Source organism: Balearica regulorum, chromosome Z (assembly GCF_011004875.1).
Source record: "Balearica regulorum gibbericeps isolate bBalReg1 chromosome Z, bBalReg1.pri, whole genome shotgun sequence".
In the NCBI taxonomy this organism is placed as follows: Eukaryota; Metazoa; Chordata; class Aves; order Gruiformes; family Gruidae; genus Balearica; species Balearica regulorum.
The window spans coordinates 50598989-50618292 of record NC_046220.1 but is presented as its reverse complement, the minus strand read 5'-3'; the positions used below and the strand labels follow the sequence as shown (position 1 = coordinate 50618292).

General features: G+C 36.0%; 1 protein-coding gene across 6 annotated transcripts in view; it reads left to right on the top strand.

Annotated features, from left to right (window-relative positions):
* The window catches only part of CNTLN (centlein), a 207257-nt gene that overhangs the window by 134889 nt on the left and 53064 nt on the right, over positions 1 to 19304 (top strand). For all 6 annotated transcript variants that reach the window (XM_075740036.1, XM_075740038.1, XM_075740035.1 and 3 more), the window contains 6 exons: positions 1030 to 1079; positions 6163 to 6254; positions 9037 to 9557; positions 13234 to 13408; positions 16341 to 16434; positions 17095 to 17318. In XM_075740036.1, coding sequence (XP_075596151.1) covers positions 1030 to 1079; positions 6163 to 6254; positions 9037 to 9557; positions 13234 to 13408; positions 16341 to 16434; positions 17095 to 17318 — 1156 coding nt within the window. The remainder of the gene's footprint in view (positions 1 to 1029; positions 1080 to 6162; positions 6255 to 9036; positions 9558 to 13233; positions 13409 to 16340; positions 16435 to 17094; positions 17319 to 19304) is intronic.

Below are 19304 nucleotides of genomic sequence, written 5' to 3'. Positions count from 1 at the left end.
TACTGTGTATACTGAAAGACCCTTTTTTTAAAAACCCTTTCCTTAAGTTAGCAGGTATTTTGGCCCAATTTTCTTTGTGCCTTATCTCAGAGGGATTTTGTAAAGTGTAAATTTCCTGTGAAGCAGTTAGGTGCTGCTGTTCAGAGTACAGCAGAAAAGACTGGGAGGAAATTAGCAACCTAACTTTAGAACAGAGCTAGAATAATGTGTATTTGTATAGGATATGAGGTTATATTTTAAGCAAAATCTGCATATTAAGTGACTGCCCTCTGTTCTGTGTGCTGTAGGATCCTAGGCTAAAATAGGTGGGGATCTTATTGCTAAAACAGTACACAACTATATAATTAAAGATTGTGTGGAAAACACAAGTGAAAATGAACTGTTGAAATTAATGTCTTTCATTCTAGGATTTCTCAATTTTACTTTGAAACTTTAGCATTGGTATCCTGGCAACTTTATTTGTATGCAGTTTTAATAAAATGACAAACAGCAATTCTGGTGTTTTGTTGTAAAGACCTTAGCTAGTTGATATTACAGAATAAACTATAGTAGTAATACAGTAGTAGATCAGGGCTGGAAAAGGGGAGGAGAGATTTTGTTAATAAGTTTCTCAAATAGTTGCTGGAAAAAGAGAAATGATAAGATATATCTACACAAGGTTAGCTGGTGGTTTCCCCTGAGACCAAATACTTACTTGCCCTCTTAACAGGATTCCACCTTCTACAAGTCTCCTTTTCACCTCAGGCATTCCTTACCTAAAAAGGACCATCTAAATTTTCTTAGTGTATGTTACAACCAACATTATATGTGAATTGTTGTAGATACAGATTTATAAATTTTAATCAGCTGTTGTACAAATTACTCTTACGTTTGAAGTATTCTAACTGTTGTCAAGTTAGAACTAATTCCTGGGTGTTTACAACACTTTCCCTAATATATTGCTATGGTTTTGGTTTAATTTTTTAATGGTTTTAGTGGTGTCTATGTGATTGTTCTGTAGTTCTTACTTTTTTATTTCCTTTTTTGTAGACTGAATCTTGAGGAAGAATTGGATCAGATGAAAGTACTCCAGTCTGTGGGTAAGTTCACAATACAGAAGTTTAACTATGTTTACAATAAATAAGGGAAGGTATAGTATTTTATATGTGCATATGTAGTCTATTGGAAATATTAATTTTAAGGTTATTTTCTCTCCATTTCTTAATTTCTTTTTTGAATATGTATTTTGTAAGCATAAGGCCATAAATATTTTTATTTCAAAGTACGTTTACCCTTAAGATCTCCACATACCTATTAAATCAATGGCAATTTTAGTGTATAGATATACACTAATATATGTTTGCAACTTATGTGTATATACTACATATAAAATTGTTTTATGTCTAAAATATCTATCTGTATGTATATAAATATATATGTGTAAAATCTAAAACATATTTATATGGTTATGAAGCTTTGTCCAGGATCTGAAATGGTTTTTGCAGTATTGACATACAATGATACAGAAATTTCATGCTCATTGAGATTTCTTTTTTAATACTAGTCTCGCAGAGTATGTGAATTTGAAAGTAAATAAAAATGGAGGAACTCTTATAAGAAATGATCATGAATATCTTCTTTTATATCTTTACAATCTTTACAATAGTTGATGGTTCTGTGAAGATGGGTCTTTGTCAGTCAGACATTTCCTCTCCATCACTTCTCTGACTCTTTATATTACTAGCTGTTCCTGAATGGTCTTGGAGAAGAGTTCAAAAGTGCATAGTTATAGTCCAGCTGAGTGTCACATCTGTGGTGAATTCTTTATGCACAGTATTGTGCAAAGGAAGGGAGTAGAAGACTTGGAGAAGTATTTTACATGTTCTTAGCAATAAAGCCTGACCATTCTTTATCCCAGTTTTCTGCTGGTCGCTGTTTTCCTAGAATCATAGAATACTAGGTTGGAAGGGACATCAAGGATCATCTGGTCCAACCTTTCTTGGACCAGATTTCTTTTTTTGCTATTATGTTGGCCACTTGAATGTAAAAATAAAGTGTTTTTTTTCCCCCTTTTTCAAAATTTTTTTTATAGTACCTATAAAACTAAGTGGAAATACTCAGCTGCTGAAGACTGAAAGTTTCGGTTTTCTTTCATGCTACTTCTTATGTGTTATTTTCATAGCCCCAGATAGTGCTGAAAGGAACTAGTGAAGGTTTCAGATACTGACTTTAAAAATCACTTCTTTGTTTTTGCCAATTTAGTCAGTCTTTGCACAGAGAGAAGTGGAAAGGCAACCAGCAGTGAGAAGGAGTTGAGGGCCTGCTGAGCAATAACCATGTGTTTCCAAAAAACAGTCAGATCCCTGAAACTGCCAGTTCTTGACATGTTTAGTGCTTTAACAATTAGTCTATTATTCCTTCTTTTTTCATTGTCTTTTCAGATTAAAACATACCCTCTTTTGAAAGTGTGTGTGTGGTTACATACTTCTAGTTTGGTTATTGGTATGATGATTAATTGTTATATTGGGACTGAGAAAAAGGGTTAAACTACTAGTGAAGTGTGTTAGGCAAATTTTATTTACCTTTTCCAGCATTGTTGTTATAGGTATCATTTAGATGGACAGGAATTTTTTTATAAGATTCAAAATGAAGTCCAAAGATAGGTATTAAGCAGCACTTTTTGTTAGCACATAAGACTGAGCTGATTCCAGCCATTTCCTAACTTTTACCAATTGAAGTACAAAAAAATAGTTGCTCACCCAGCCTATAAAAAGTAACTCCCTTGTTGTTCCCCTTGCAAGTCCTACGATACTGCAGTGTGGTGGACACTTTTATCAATTGGTTGACATTTTCTACAAGACTACACCATAGCTACTGAAGCTGGATATCCATCTCTGAGCATAAATGAGTGTATGCGAGCAATCCTTGCTCATGAGCTAAGAAAGTGTGTACACCCTCTGCCCTAAAATGGGTGTTAAATGCCTTCCTCTTCCCAAGCAAAAGTACAACCTCAGGTCTGTTATCTGCAATTTGCTGAGAGTCCAAACTTGAAATGACCTAAATACACTTTGTTCACAGTCTTAATAAGTATGTTTTCTTTTCTAAAAGGAAACCTGACATAAATTTACTCAGCTTATCAATGATTTTGGAATTCACTTTCATTAGCATGTTTCACCTGTTTCCATCAGGCATTCTAACAGCAAGGGATAAATTCTGAAAAAAGTGCCTGAGCTTCACTGTATTAAAGAAGATATGTTCTATCCTCTTGCTTGATTAGATAGCAGTTGTGTTTGTCAGGAGGAAGTACTGGATAGTTTTGTTGCTCTTCTGTATGATTTTTCAAACCCTGCTGGTAAAAGATGAAAGAGGTCAGGGGAAAAGGAAACTCTGCTCTCACCATTCCCAATTTCTTTCCATTCCAATTCAGTTGTCCAAGGTGTCTCTTCTGTCATTGACAATGATTTTCCAATAGTCATCAATTCCAAATTCACTGTTCATGCTATTTATGTCATTATTTGTGAATGAATGTAAAGAATGTGTTGGCAGGTACTCATGCCATTTCCTCCAAAAGCAGGAAAGTGGGTCCATTTAATCTAATTCAGAAAATTAGCAAGTGCCTTATTAAAAGAAGATAAACTATTGGCCTCCTATTTCTTCAGGGAGGCAGTTTGAAGGCTTTTTTTGTTACGATATTTGTTCTGAATCTACCATGTCCCGCCCAGCTCATGTGTGAAATGGAATTCCCGTCTTCTGGTCTTCACAGTGGTTTTTCCCACCGACTGTTTCAGACTTAGCACATCTTTGGGAGCCTGGGTGGCCACCACTGGAGTCAGTGACACAGTGGCTTTCTGCACCACAGCACCTTCTGCCTATCAGGGGAATTCTTCACCTGGTGCATACCGGAGGCAAAACGTCATTCTTTTGATGGTTCGTGTAAATACTCTATGAGTGACTAATACACAGCTCTATTTTTTTTTTTAACTGATAGTTTTTTCTCTGTATAAGAAGGCTTTCTACACATACTAATAATGAACGCTAGTATCATAGTTCAAGTACCATTTTGGCAGCTATGTTGAACTCACTCATCATCAGATTTGGTGTCTATTAATTAGGACTTAAATGTTATGTTCTAAAGCGGGCAATTAACCGTGTTTTCTGGGAGATAAGTATACTTCTGTAAGACCATGGTAATTTGATGACTGAGGATAGTGGGGTTTATCACTTGTGGGTCTATTCCTTGAGGGAGAACTTGGTATTTTTTTTATGTTAGGAGTATGATGGGTAGAGTGTATGTCTTGCTGAGTAGACTGATATGATGAATCTTTCTGCTATCACAGACAGACAGACAGTTACAGACAATGCTTTTTCATTGCCTCTCTAACCGATTCCTGTGAACAATTACATAACAATTAGAACAGAGGAGGAGAGAAGGGGGCTGAACAGGCCATTTATCTTCTGCGCAATAGAAAGGGTTATGCATCAGTGACCTTGGCTTTTCTTTAATTTATGTTGCTTGTGACTTCTGTGATAATACTGAATATATACAGTCTTTTCTATTTTGCAATAGTATTCTTTATTTGCACATATCATATGCTTATTTATAGATAGTGTTTTAAATTGTATTTTAATACATCCACATAATAAATATAACACCTTGTGTGCTTTGATCCATTGCTTTGACTATGGGAAATAATTTTTCAGTGGAGTGCTTTTCAGTGGAGTACAGTAAATGCTGATATAAAAGCTACAGCAGACATTCAAATGAGTGAATATTTAGAAAAAGATGAAAAGCATGTTCATATTATCTTTGTGTGTTACTTAAAGAAACTTGTAAATGTATGCAGTACCACTGTGCTGGGGGACTGTAGTCTGAAATAACATGGGAACTAACATATTAATATCAAGGTAAAGGTACATATTCCCCAGATGCATAGTTTTACCTTTTTCAGCTTTTATTATCTTTAGAATAGTGTTCCATTTATTTCATGAATACAGAAGTATTAATTGGCCATGACATGTTCCAAAGACAAAAGAAAGGTCTAATTCACTCTAACAAACTTGTTAGTCACTGTTTATATCAAGAGGATTGTGAATCTACAGAGAGTAACACTGTTTTCTTCTACACTTGCTTTGTTTATAAATCAAAAGTTTTTAAGTGACCTGCAGTGTCTGCTTGTAGTTTGAAATGATACTTCTAAAGGAGACCTCCACCATGTAGCACAGATATTTATCCCTTAAGATTAATTCTTTAAGTTAATTTGTGGGGAAGAAGGGCAGGAAAAGAAATGTGAATGTTGGGATTTTTTGTTCTTTAACATAATATTTCATATTCTAAAAAAAAGTCCTTCTGAGGTGTGCAATTTCTCATTTCTGTGAGCAGTGGGCAATTTGTGAATGCTAAGCTCTTCCTTCAAATCCAAACAAAATGTATTTTACTTCTGATTTACCATACGTATTAGTACTTCTGAACTTTTTCATAGCATTCTTCTCTATGAATAGATCTAATTTTTAACTTGTCCTTTTTTTGTGTGATTTTTAGTACCTAAAGTGCACGGCTGTCTCTGAGAGTGATGCTTAGAGTCATGTTCACTCTCATTAGTTGTATCAATTTTTAATTGTTATGAATTCAGAGTATTACAATGGAATGATTTGTGTGATTTATCTCGTGAAGTACATGATCCTTCACTTAACAAAAAAAGAGGTTTAAAGTTTTCATCCATCCTAATTCTGTTACTGTTTGCTTTGTTCACCAATCACTCTGATCCTCCTAGCAGGGGACAAGACCTAGAGAACAAAACTCATAGTGACTGTGTAGATAAAAAGGCAATGAATTCTGCTTTTAAGGCAGAGAGGGAATAGTCTATAAAAGAATAAAAATCGGAATGAAAGTACAACGTCTTTAACCTGCAGATCTATTGTACCTTTGAAAAGCTTGTACTCTGAAAAAAACCACACTGTGATGCTACAAAGATTCATAATTATGTGACAGAACACTTTGAAAAGAGATCACTGTTTAGAAACGGACCAAAAGGCCCATCAAGAAAATAGATCACATTATAAATAATTGTGGAAGTAAAGAAAGCATTTTCTTAAAATGTCAAGGTATTGTTTTAGCAAAATACTAGGTGTCACAATGTATTTTATTTATTCTCTGATAGAGATGTATTATTTATTTCCTGATAGAACCACTTTTTAAATTTAGTGAAGACAATGGGGTCAAGAGCAGTACTCCAAAGAGAAATATGAAAGAAGTTTCACATCAGACATTACAGAAGGTAAGATACCAACTGCAGCAAGATCTAAATTTTCATATAAAAATCATATAGATATATAAATCAGTACTCATGAATTTAGGCCATAATTTTCCTTTCCTAATTTAAAAATGTGGATTTCCAAAATTGTGTCAGAAATGAATTCTAGTGAAGTATCTGTGAATGTATCATGTGAGCTAAACATGGTTAATGTCAGAGAAAATTAAAAGAATGTTTAGAGGTATAATGTTAAAAACTGACAAATTATCTATATTGGAAGTAACATATGCTTAGCTTTTGACCACTTTTAAGTTCAGAAACCCTCATTTATTTTGCTGAATATTTAACTTTACATGATATCAGGTGTTAATCTCCATAGAGCTCTTGCTACAGAATAAAGTTGGTGCATAATAGTGATAAATCTACCTTTTGTTGTATTTGAATTTTAGCACAACATTGCATATGCAAATATTTTTTACATATATGGGTTTATCACTCTTTTCACAAGATAATACTATATGCATTTAGTGTTCTTTGGCTTAGCAAATATGATGAGCATTTAATCTTTACTGCTCAACATTCTACATGTTTTACCTCATACAGTAACAAGATGTTCTTAACTAGTTGCTATTTGTATTGATATTTGTAATATACACAAGTAGTTTAGTATGTTAACAGGTGTTCACTTAAGAGGGCTCACTTGTATTTTACCATATGTTTTGTATGCTGCAAAGAAAAGACATCCTTCAAACAGTATCATGCCTTTTGTTCGTCATTTTGAAAAACAATAGTTGTTTAATTACTTATAAATCTTTAAAAGCTTGCTTAAATTGAATAAACACAAATCTATAACTTTGAATGTCAGTTCAGGTATGTCTATTTATTTTTTATTTGTGAATTAACTTGTAGGAAGTATGGTAATTTGCAGCAGATGATGTGATTGCATATACTTGTAACACTTGCCATATGGTCAGGCAATGAAGGCTGTCATCTCGTTATTACTGAATGACAAACATCATGTTAAAATAATAACACACAGAATAGGAAGTGCTCACATTCATTTATCTTAAGGTAGAGTGAGTAATTGAAATAATATGAACGCTACCATCTGAAATGTCACACAGTTTATGCTTGCTTATCATCTATATTTCAAAACTATAATTTTGTTTGCCAGGTACTACTTAATTTTTATCTCTATGGATTTACAGAGTTGTGATGGTACCTTAGGGATAGGTGTAGAAGCTATTCATTGTTTGTTTCATTCCACCTGTCATACATGACTTTAAGTGCTAGTAAGTGCAAAAGGTTGTGTTAAAGAACTGAGAAAATAACAGCAGTATCTCAGTTTAGGAAGATGGTTGAAGAAAGGTACTGGTCTATCATTGGGAGGAAAGTAAAAACTATGATTTTAATCATAAACCTTGATTTCATTGAAGCATTTGGAAAAATCTTTTTTATTTCTAACTTCACCCAATAACTTTATGTAGCCATAAGGCAATTTCTTTTCATTGTGGGAACGTTATGAATTTCCATAATGGAAGGTAGTGATGGATAGGCATCCATATTAAAGGTTTTCTATCAAACTCAAAATTCAATATCAAATTCACAAATGTATATGATGTTTGAGCAGCTCTTGCCCTAATTTACTCTATACATTAAAACTTCTCATTTATCTGAATCAAATCTGTAGTACCCACTTTGTAAATCATTTCATAACTTTTAAAATAATTTAAATACATTGGCAAAGTGTCCTTGCAAAAACATATAGCATTTATAGTTTCAATTTTTTCAATGCCAAAGCAAGCTTTGACATTTCATATTGCCACAAAGTGATGGAATTGGCCAGTAATTTACAAGGTGAGTGAAGTTGGCCATGTACATGCTACTATAGCTCCTTGAAAAGTAGTCTTTTCTACCCGTGTCCAGAAAAATCTAGAGTACTTGGTACTTCCCCTAGTGAAAGAGTGGGGTTGGAGCTTGTACAAAACCAACCTGAAATATAAGTGACTAAGTGTTTACGGAGTACAAAACTCACTCTGATGCCCTTTGCAGGCTACTGGGGAAATCTCACAGACTAGGTGTTCATTTTAGTATCTGCTAAAATTTAAATTTCCCTGAGAATCAGTTTATTGTTAATGGCCTTGAAGATGTATAAAACTCAAAGGACTTTACAAACAAAGCATATCCATCCTATATACGTAGAATATACTTCTTCAAACTATATACAAGAAACTTGTAAAGTGGCTTCATTGGAATAGGATGGATATTCCATTTCTGGGAATAGAAAATACGTTTCACCCTTCATATTCTTTAGGTACTGAGCTTATGATATCTTTTGCTATGATTTGTTTGGGGTTTTAGAAAGATCAAAGTAATATTTAATTTGTGTATTTACAACACTTGAAAGAACTTGTTGATTTAGATAGCTAGTGCAAATTTGTCTATATTTCAAATTAGTTTTCCTTCTGAAATTTTTTTTTTAAATTCAATTAGTATGTATAACCAAATCAGTAATGAGCTCAAGATGCATCAGGAAGGTTCATTAGCATACTTAAACTTCTGTGTCACTTTGCCTGGAATTTTAACTTCTTTTACCATCTGCCCTTTGTTCAACAGCTGTATTATTGCAGCTAAAATGTTTTCATCTGTACTACGTTAGAATTATTTTTAAATTAAGGACCATAGATTGCTTTTGTCCTTGTGCTTAATGTAATATTATTGCCATATAATAAATACATTTGAAAATATAGGCTTTTTTCTACTGGATAGGCTGAAATATTATGAACGCTAAAATTGCTTTTGTTAGGTACAGCAACTAGAAAGAAGATTCAAAGCTATTGAAGGGGAATTAAAGAAACAGAAAGAAGTAAATAAAGACTTATTGAAGGAGAAAAATGATTTGAAAGCATCTTTAAAAGTGCAAAAGGAAAATGCAGACACAAGAGAAAGAGAGCTGGAAATGCTACTTAAGAGGATTTGTGAAATAAAAAAAGACAAAGCAGAACTTCAGTTAGTGATTGATGAGCAGGAAAAAGAAGCTGCCTCTTTGAAGAGGCAAGTGGCAGAAGCTAACAGGTTGGGAAATGAAAATGAAGATTTGCTGAGTCAAGTGCAGAAGCTGAAGTGTTCACTGGATGAAGCCAAAGCAGTGGCAACCTCTGGGCAATGTAATTGCAAGATAACAGGCACCAAGGTTAAATTAAAAACAGCCAAGAAAAAGAGCTCTTTGGGACATCATGGAGCTTTTCTCAAACAGTCCATCAAGGTTATGAGTAATATATTTGAGAACTTCAGTAAGGACGGCTGGGAGGATGTGAGTGAAAGCAGGTACGGCTCTCATTAACTTAGCCCTGTAGAGGGGACACTGTGCATATGTAAAGCACTAGCAAATGGAGATTGAATTTCAACTACTGTTGATTTGGTATTCAAAAAAAATACTGTCAGATCCTTTGAAATATCTTGGGAGGTCTTGTTCTGAGCTTATTGACTGAAATTTGCATGCAAAATTAGCCACAACTGCATGAGTATTTGAATAGGTGCCAGGAAACCCAAAAGAAGGCAATGCTTGATTTCTTCCAGTGATGCTATTTTCATGCAGTCATGAGGCTTGAAATTGACAGTTTGGCAGGTTGATTTAATTTGCTGGCCCTTTGCATATTCACCACTGACAGCTAAGGATTCCCAGGCAAGCCTACTAAGTCGGTTTAGTTATCTTGTGACATGCCGACCCGGGAGGAGAAACATTTTTTCCCCTTAATTTAGTTAGATAAATTTTGAATGACCCATTTCAGCTTGCTAGCAGATGTCTACAAGCTGTTTAACATCCTTTAAATTAAGAACCATCCACACTAATTATTTCATGTATGTTTTATGCACAGTCATTGTACTAACTTTAATTGAATGATGGTTAAAAATCAGTTCTTTAAAGGTAATTGTTACTGCATAGCATCCCAGTCATGAGTCACAAGGCCCTCAGAAAACTGCACTGGCAAGCTTCATAAATGTTCAGAATATTTGCTTCTGCTTCTATTTGTCCACACATACTTGAGGAGGCAGCAGTAAGCCACTAGGTAAATGGGTATTGCACCTTGTCTTTCAATATTTTGTCCTAAGAGACATGCAAAGAAATTTCTCAAACCTGTGTTTATCCAAAGTGTAGAGAAGGTGACAAAAGAGTAAAGAAAATGGAATCATCTTCACAGGCTTCACGTTGGTTTTATACGTCATGTGGAGCAAATCAACAGTGGCAAATTAAGCCCTTCTGCTGCTTTTCCCCTTGCAAAATAGGGGGCTCTTGTACACAGTATTTTGAGAGGGAAAACAAATTAAGAACCATGTAATTTGTCAGTTGCTATCATTAATATAAAGCTTGTTTGTTTTTCTGTTCAATTAAATATTGCAGATCTGATTTTACACAAAACACACGTGGTTTTCTGTTGCAATTAGTGAGCTTTTTATTTAATTTACTGCGTTTTGCTTTTTAAGAACAAAATTGAGCAAACAAATTGTCATTGCAATTTGAATTTGAAGTGAAGTGGAAAGTAATTGTATGGCTTCAGTTGTCGTGGCTATCCATAAATACTATTTTCAATAATTGTACAAGTATCAGGTGAGGGAATTCATGTGGCAGAACAGTGAACATTTTTGAAGGTGATGTTTCAAGGTGTCATTCTCAACAAGTTAGGGAAATATCTTCGTTTAATTCCCTCTTCTACTTATCAATAAATGCTCTCCTTTATCACTAATAGCTGTGTTTGAGTTTCTAGATTCAAGCCTTCTATTTTCTAAATAGACCATTCCTGAAAGCATTCAGGTGAGGGAAATGTGTGCATAGTTAGAAATATCTCTGTGCTACTGCAGCACCTTCAAACTATTACATTGATTTCTGTTCATATCAGTCAATAAGACATACTATACAGATTTTGCAAAGTATAAACATGTTTCTGTATCAACTCTTCTCTTCAATTTGAGATCTTTTCTCTGGTTAAGTAGCCTCCATCTCTAAACCATTGATTTTTATAATGGTGTGTTGTGCGCTGACCCTGGCTGGAGGCCCAGTGCCCCCCAAAGCCGCTCTTTCACTGCCCTCCTCAGTTGGACAGTTGAGAGAAAATATAACAAAAGGTTCATGGGTTGAGATGAGGACAGGGAAAGATCACTCACCAATTACCGTCATGGGCAAAACAGACTTGACTTGGGGAAAATTAGTTAAATTTATTGCCAATCAAATCAGAGTAGGGTAATGAAAAAATAAAAAGAAATCTTAAAACACCTCCCCCCTCCTCCCTTCTTCCCGGCTCAACTTCACTCCCAATTTCTCTCCGTCCTCCCCACCAGTGGCACAGGGGGATGGGGAATGGGGGTTGTGGTCAGTTCATCACATGTTGTCTCTGCCGCTTCTTCATCCTCAGGGGAGGACTCCTCACACTCTTCCCCTGCTCCAGCGTGGGGTCCCTCCCACAGGAGACAGTCCTCCACCAACTTCTCCAACGTGCGTCCTTCCCACAGGCTGCAGTTCTTCACAAACTGCTCCAATGTGGGTCCCTTCCATGGGGTGCAGACCTTCAGGAACAGACTGCTCCAGTGTGGATCCCCCACGGGGTCACAAGTCCTGCCAGCAAACCTGCTCCAGTGTGGGCTCCTCTCTCCATGGGGCCACAGGTCCTGCCAGGAGCTTGCTCCAGCGTGGGCTTCGCACGGGGTCACAGCCTCTTTCGGGTGCCTCTACCTGCTCCAGCATGGGGTCCTCCATGCCTCCATAGCAGGTGGATATCTGCTAACCATGGACCTCCATGGGCTGCAGGGGGACAGCCTGCCTCACCATGGTCTTCTCCACGGGCTGCAAGGGAATCTCTGCTCCGGCACCTGGAGCACCTCCTCCCCCTCCTTCTGCACTGACCTGGGTGTCTGCAGAGTTTCTCACATCTTCTCACTCCTCTCTCTGGCTGCAAAAGCTGTTGCTCCTTTTTTTCCCCCCCTTCTTAACTCTGTTATCCCAGAGGCACTACCACTGTCACTGATTGGCTCGGCCTTGGCCAGCGGCGGGTTTATCTTGGAGCCGTCTGGCATTGGCTCTATCAGACATGGGGGAAGCTTCTAGCAGCTTCTCACAGAAGCCCCCCTGCTACCAAAACTTTGCCATGCAAACCCAAAACAAAGTGCAACTTAATTTGAACTCAGTTGTGCCTTTTAAAATATCTTGGTTTAAAAAGTAAGAAATCAAATTTACCTTCACAAATCTGCACAATTGGTGATGAATAGCCACTGACTGCATAGAAAATGATATATCCAAGACCTCCTGTTTTAAGATAGACTTCACTGAATACCAGAAATCAAACTGGAAATTAAGAGCACACTGAGTGCAAGTTTAAGGAAATATTTGAAGTAGAATGAAAGTTTCGGGTCCAGTTTCTTTGCATGGCAGGCAATTTCAGTAGAAGGACTGCCAAGTTTAGAGAATTTAAAACCACTCCAAAGGGGTGCTAGGCAGAGATTTCACTGAAGTGTGATTTCTGAGTTTATCTCAGTCAACACTACAAATAAAGTTCAATTGGAACAAAATGTTATTGAGTGAAGTCTTGTGCATTTGTTTGTTTTGTTATCAAATGTGAAAATGAAGGAAAGTAGAAACATAGTATATCTTTGTGAGCCATTCATAGACGCAAAGTACTATCAAGTAGTTTTTCATGTATGTCACTTTTGTAGGCTGTAACAAAAGCTGTCCTTTAAGAAGCAGTCAAAGTCTCAGACCTCTGTTTATTGTAGAGTGAGATTCCATTTGACAGAGTAGAACCTGATAAGACAATTTCAGAGGTTTCTTCTTTATGATATTTTTAAACATCTGTTGAATAAGTCAACTTCGTACTGTTTGGATTTTACATCAGTTTCTCTTCTTTCTTGCATGTGTTATTTTCTATGTGCTCAAGCATTGGCTTGAGCTTTTAACTCAGCCTTTTAACGTTCAGCTTTATTTTGTTTTGTTTTCCTGAATGTGCTGTTTCAGTGACTCTGAAATACCAACTTCAGAAAGTTTGGAAACAGTGATTATGAAGACAGTGCAAAACATTGATCCACTGCCAGACAGAAGTAAACAACAGGGAAAAAAGCAAATACAAGATAGTCAAAAGCCCTGCAACGTTGTTCATTTAGAAGGCAAAAAACAGCACTATAATAAAAAGGTACATAATAATACTTGTTTTGTTTTCCTGTGTAAAGTGTTGAAGTTTAATAGTTCGTATTATCACTGCTATTCCTCTCTTAATTAATTTGACTCTTCTAGTAAACTGAAAAGTTGCTTCCAGATATTCAGTGAGTAGTTTCATTATCATTAGAATATTTTCTGAACAATTAGTCTGCAAAAGTATTTGGAGAGGGTGTCAGGAGTGCAAAAGCTGATTAAAAAATGTAAAGCTGCTGTAAGCTAGTCCTGCTGTCTCACAATCCAGACAAAGAATGCTGCAGACACCCCATTAAACTCTGTCTCAATCAGAAAAGCCATACACAGCAGGGTGACCTATCCCATAACAAGGAAGGAGCAATATCCCCTCCTCCCCTCTAGCAAAATGGTGCGCTGACAAATCAAGCATGACCACGTCTCAGTTCATTTGGTGTGCATCTCTGTCTTAGGAAGGTGCTTTTGGCTCTGTCTCTGTCCAGGAGATTCTATCTAGAGAAAAGTGTGCTTTTAGCTTCTTAGCCCATTTACATTCATTGTCTGGGATGTGAAACCCTTGTCTCATTCCTAACATCTATATGCTGTTTTCTCACAGAAGAGGGCCAGCTGGTCATTTCCCAGGTCTTTAGAGGCGTCATACAATCTGTAACAGATGACTCATTTTTGGACTTTTGAACAGTGTCTAGTACTTTTTCCCTCCTGTGTTTGCCCAAATAAATCACTTCATGGATTTTTTTTTAAAAAAAGCAGATATCGTTGTTCCTTAGGTCAAGAAACACTGAATACTGAAATACTGAACAACTTGCTGCTGTTAGAAATCTAGTTTGAAATTCTGTTATGTATGGTGATACAATAAAGAGTTTGAAAACACATTTTCTTAAAATCCAAAATTTTAAAGCAAATACAAACTCTCTGGTATTGTTATATATTCTTGATTGTGTATTTCCATCAAAAGGTCTGTTTTTCTGGCAGAAAATCTGAACAAAAGGGAAATTCTTCTGCAACCATCTGTTGGTATGGAATACACAGTATGAGCATGTGCACATGATGTATGTGAAAATCTGACAGAGTGTGCTGCTCCTGTTACGTCCTGCTGCTCCTAAGCAAGGATATACAAGCCAAGAAATCCAAGAGGTTCTGGTCACTCTTGCTTGGTAGTGTAGACACAGCCAGTACCTCTCCTGTTTGCCTATATTGCATTTACTGTCTGTTCCCACTGGAAAAGACAAACACAGGTATATTCTTATACATGTATGTAACAGACTGACGGACTTGGACCATATACAGGAAGCATCCCAAGAGCCCTAAGCAGGTAAATATGCTTCAGCAGAAGTCCCCTTTTGCAGGAAAAGCACCTGAAAACATGGTTTGCCAGTACAGAAGATAGCATTGCAAAAAGGCTTAGTACTTGCAATTGGGAACACCAATTTTTACAGAAATCTCAAATGCCTCCTGAGGATTTAAGGACAGTCTAGCTGGGTCATGGTATTCTCATACAAACAGAAGCTAAAGAGATCTCCTAAGTCCAGAGCTATGCCTGGGGTTGGAGATGAGAACTCAGTTTTGCCCCATGTGGTATAAATATATAATAACCTATGCAGTATCAGCAGAATTATTGGCAGTCTCTTACAATTTACGCATTTATCAGAGCTGTGGCCTAGAGTGGAGATCTCCATCTTTTCACTGCAAGCATGGATCATTTGCTCATCATCTGCTGAGAGCTCAGTTCTCTGTAACGTATAATCACCATTTCAGACTAGCATCAGTCATCCAATTACATGTCTTCAGTGTTTGTAGGATCCTTTGGTCATACTGATAGGGACTTAGTACTGGTTTCCATTGTTGTCTTTGAGACGTGGAATAAATTAATTAAGAGACTACTTGAAGGAGGCAGACATACAAGAGCTTGACCTCTTTTGTTTTCCCTTGCTTTAGTTTTAATCTGAAAAGTTGGCAATTAATTTTCTTTTCTTTTTTTCTAGCATATCCTATTTTCCTGCCCTTCTAAATTGTGTGTTGATTGTACAAATCTAGAATTCACAGCTAAGCTGTCCTACAATGTCAGTAATTTGTTCAGTGTAGTTAATAGATAATCCGTTGCTGTTTACTCTTTTAAATTTGATGCAGCTATTTTAGTTACCAACATTTCCAGAAATATTTTGCATGATATCACACAGAAATTGCAAACTGAAGACTTTAAAAACTGGATAAATATTACAGAATTCCAGAACAAAAAGCGTTTCAAAATACACTGAACATTTAAGAGCCAGGGAAATAGTACTTTGATTATGGAGTAAGCCATGCTGTGGTCATTTTCATTTTACATATGGCAAGCATCATTCTTCTTGAACATTTGATAGGTTCTGAAAATAGCTGATTTTGCAAATCAGATACTTAAAAGGCACGCAGCTGACTTTTGTTAAACCCTGTACAAACACAGGGATTGTATTTGCATGTTCATATATATTCAGGCATTTTCCAGTTACAGCTCAGTGTCTAATCTGATCATCTTCTTTCTGAACTAATAAGACCGCTATTCCTTTTTATTTTCACTTAAATATCTTGGAAAATGGGATATTGTAGGCTTTCAAGTAATACACACCATCTTTTTTCCCTATGAGTAAATTCATATCTTATCTAAAAAAATAATGTAGGCATTAACAGACACTTCATTTTTCTCTGGGGTTCTTTGGAAAGGGTTATGATTTACCTATAACAGTTCGTTATTTCTTCTACATTTGATGGGAAAGACAGAAATTTGTACTCTTTGTTGGCTGATATTGTAAGACTGATTTTCAAACTAAAACTCATAAGAATTTTATGTATTACTTGAAGTAATTTTTGTTGGTTTGGTTCACACTGGAGAACTTTGGAGTATTGTGGTTGATGTGATAGAATGAAGAGTTGCAAACTTTGTGCTTCTGGTTTTTATTTAGGGCCATTCACAGAATAAAGACCTGGAAAAGTTACATTCCAAGGGGAGGAAGATCTGCTATCTCATAACATCTTATCCATCAATTCTAAGTAAAGGTAGGAATATTGCTTATTTTTGGCAACTTCATAAGTAAGATTGACAAAGCATTCCTGCCTGATATTCCAAAACATCTTTTGTATTACACAAACCTACTTATGTGCTGTTGCAGAATTTGCTTGTTTAAAGTTGCATGAGTATATTTGCAAAGATTTAGCTCATTATTTTAAAGTGAAATTGACTTATAAAAAGTGACTGGCAAACAGCACAGTCACTTTTAAAAGTGATTGTCTTTTCGCACAGTTAAAATATATTCTCTTTTTACTGAGTCCCACCCATTGAATCTACTGACCAAAATAAGGTTTTTCACTACCTTTTCTTCTTGTTTACTCCTTGTAGCCAACACATCCAGTGAATCAAAATTAACTGTAATTTGGCTTAGACCTTAAAAAAAGCTGTTAACAAGACACTAAAGTCTTTATTTCCGGTAATACTGATCAGAAATTTGAGCCACATTTAACTTCTTGAGTCCTTGTTGAGTTTACAGTATTGGCATTTCAGAAAAAGAACAACATAGAGCACTTATAGATTAACTGAATTAATTTACCAGTTTATTTACTGAGAAATATTTTAGAGGCTAGAACAGGGCCAAAGAAAAATCAGAAATCATCTTATTTATGATGATCTGTCCGTTTACTAACATGCCATTTTATGTTTAGTCAACAGAACAAAAAGGAGAAATCTCATTGTCCAGAAACCGGGCTACTCTGTTACTCTACTGCAGGAAAGAATTAAGGCATTGCAGCAGCAGATAGCTGCTTTACAGAATGAAAAAAAGACAGCAGTGTCTTCTGTGAAGGGATTTAAAGAAACCAATGAAAAACTAACAACTCAGCTACGTTTGGCTGATCAGAGACTTCAAAATAGTAAACTGACCATAGAGGTAAAGTACTTTTCATTATGGCATCTTACTATGTTCAGCTTAATTCTGTTGTAATTCTGTGAAACTTTGATAACATTGATTATTGTCACTTAGTTCGTTATGATCAAAATTATGAAATGTTATATATTAGCATGCTTTATATGAGATTCTGAATCAGTTATGTACAAATGATATTGAGGCCTGATTTAATATTGTATCAACCCTGCTGAAAATGAAGTGGTCTTCACGCTGACATTTTACCTGCATTCAAATGAGTGAAGGAAGTTTCACTTTTAGCCTGTGGTCTGAGAACTTTCCTGAGAGTCTGGTCAGTCCACATGAACTAGCACGCATTCCTCTGTGAAGAACAGGCACTTCTGGAGAAAACAACTGTATCCATACGCCCCAGCAGTGGAGTGCTCAAGGCAACTGGAGTTTTCTTCCAAAGGGGATTCAGACCAGTTCCATATCTATTTAATCTCATCTCTCTGTCAAGGTGGAAAGCTAGAGAATGAGATTTATACAAATAGAGACTAGTAAACTATTTGGTTAACAGCCCCAAAGATGCCAGCTTTCTTCTCTATTTCAGTCTTCATTCCTACTTAAACCTTTCCCATACTATTACTCCTTTCTGGTTTTCCCCATTCTCATTTATATATATATGTATTTTGTGTTAATCTATATGCAGCTCCTCAGCTGGAATTCTTTTCTATTCATACTGTAGTGATTGGCCTGCCCTTTATAGAGCTGAATCAACAAACACTTTTGCAATAATTGTCTCCTGTTGGTCACACACATATCCTGCTTCCAGAATTATTGTGCTACAACAGATGGACTTGCTGGAAGGAGGCAGACATTAAAAAAGAAATCAAATCCCCTCCCCCTCAAACTTCTCTGCGTTTCTGTCTTTGCACAGAAGGCAGAAGCAGCATCAGGAGCAGCACTTTTCACTTTCTTAGGGCTGGGGAACTGCTAATTTCTAGAGGAGGGAAAACCTCATTTCTGTTATTCATTTTGCATAACTATATATATGTAATGAATTGTTTAAAAAGAGTTTCCAAGGTCATTGGAACCAATGGAGATCTTCCCATCTCACAAACAGTATCATAATGTAAAGTTTCATGGACAGTATAAACTTCGCAGAGTGTTATATGTGTAATTTAGCTAAAATGTTCTGCTTGCTCAGACATCTTCATGATTTGCCTTCCTAGAAGACTACACCTTAGGTGTCTGTAAGAGAGCAGTGTGAGCAATAAAATAAAAAAGGCCATTATTGGAAAACTGTTTAAAAAAAAAAAAAAAGGCAAAATTTGTGTCAAGACAAGTGCTGCTGTACTGTAAAAGACTGCCTAAAAGTGAAACAGTAAGGTCTTAAAACCACACCAGTTTTCTTTCACTCGGTTTTTCTAGAAAGTTAAAAAAAATAAAAAGTTGTCACTGGTCTATTTAAAGGGTGGTGCATTCTAAGCAAAAATAAATAAATGGTGTTTCAGGTACTCAAGAAAAAATCTTTATTAGGCATGCACATTTTTTTCCTTCTCAGCAACCAATTCAAATTCCCTTTCTTACAACTAATTACTCTTCAGGTGCCATACTAGTGCTACCAAGTGGGAAATTTAAAAGCAGAGGCTTGGGCTACTTGCCAAGTGAAAATTAAGGAGGTAAAGAACCTACACAGTCACTGCAGGGAACATGCATGTTTCAGAGAGAGAACCATGATTCAGATAGATCAAACGGTTGTAAAGCACACATTTGTGAAGGGCTTTTGTGGGTTTTTAATAAGAAATACTATCTAGAAGTGAAGTTTTAAGATATTGCAAGGGAAATGACATTTTTAAAAATATTTTTGTCACTAGCAGGAACACTTGTCATTGTTTCTTCTCAATGCTTCTGCTACTTTAGATTTTAGGATTTTCTTGCATAGGTAGATGATAAAAAACAAGCAAACAAACCATGAAAAACTAAAAGATTGAGACCATCTCTGGATTTAGGAAGACTCTTAAACAC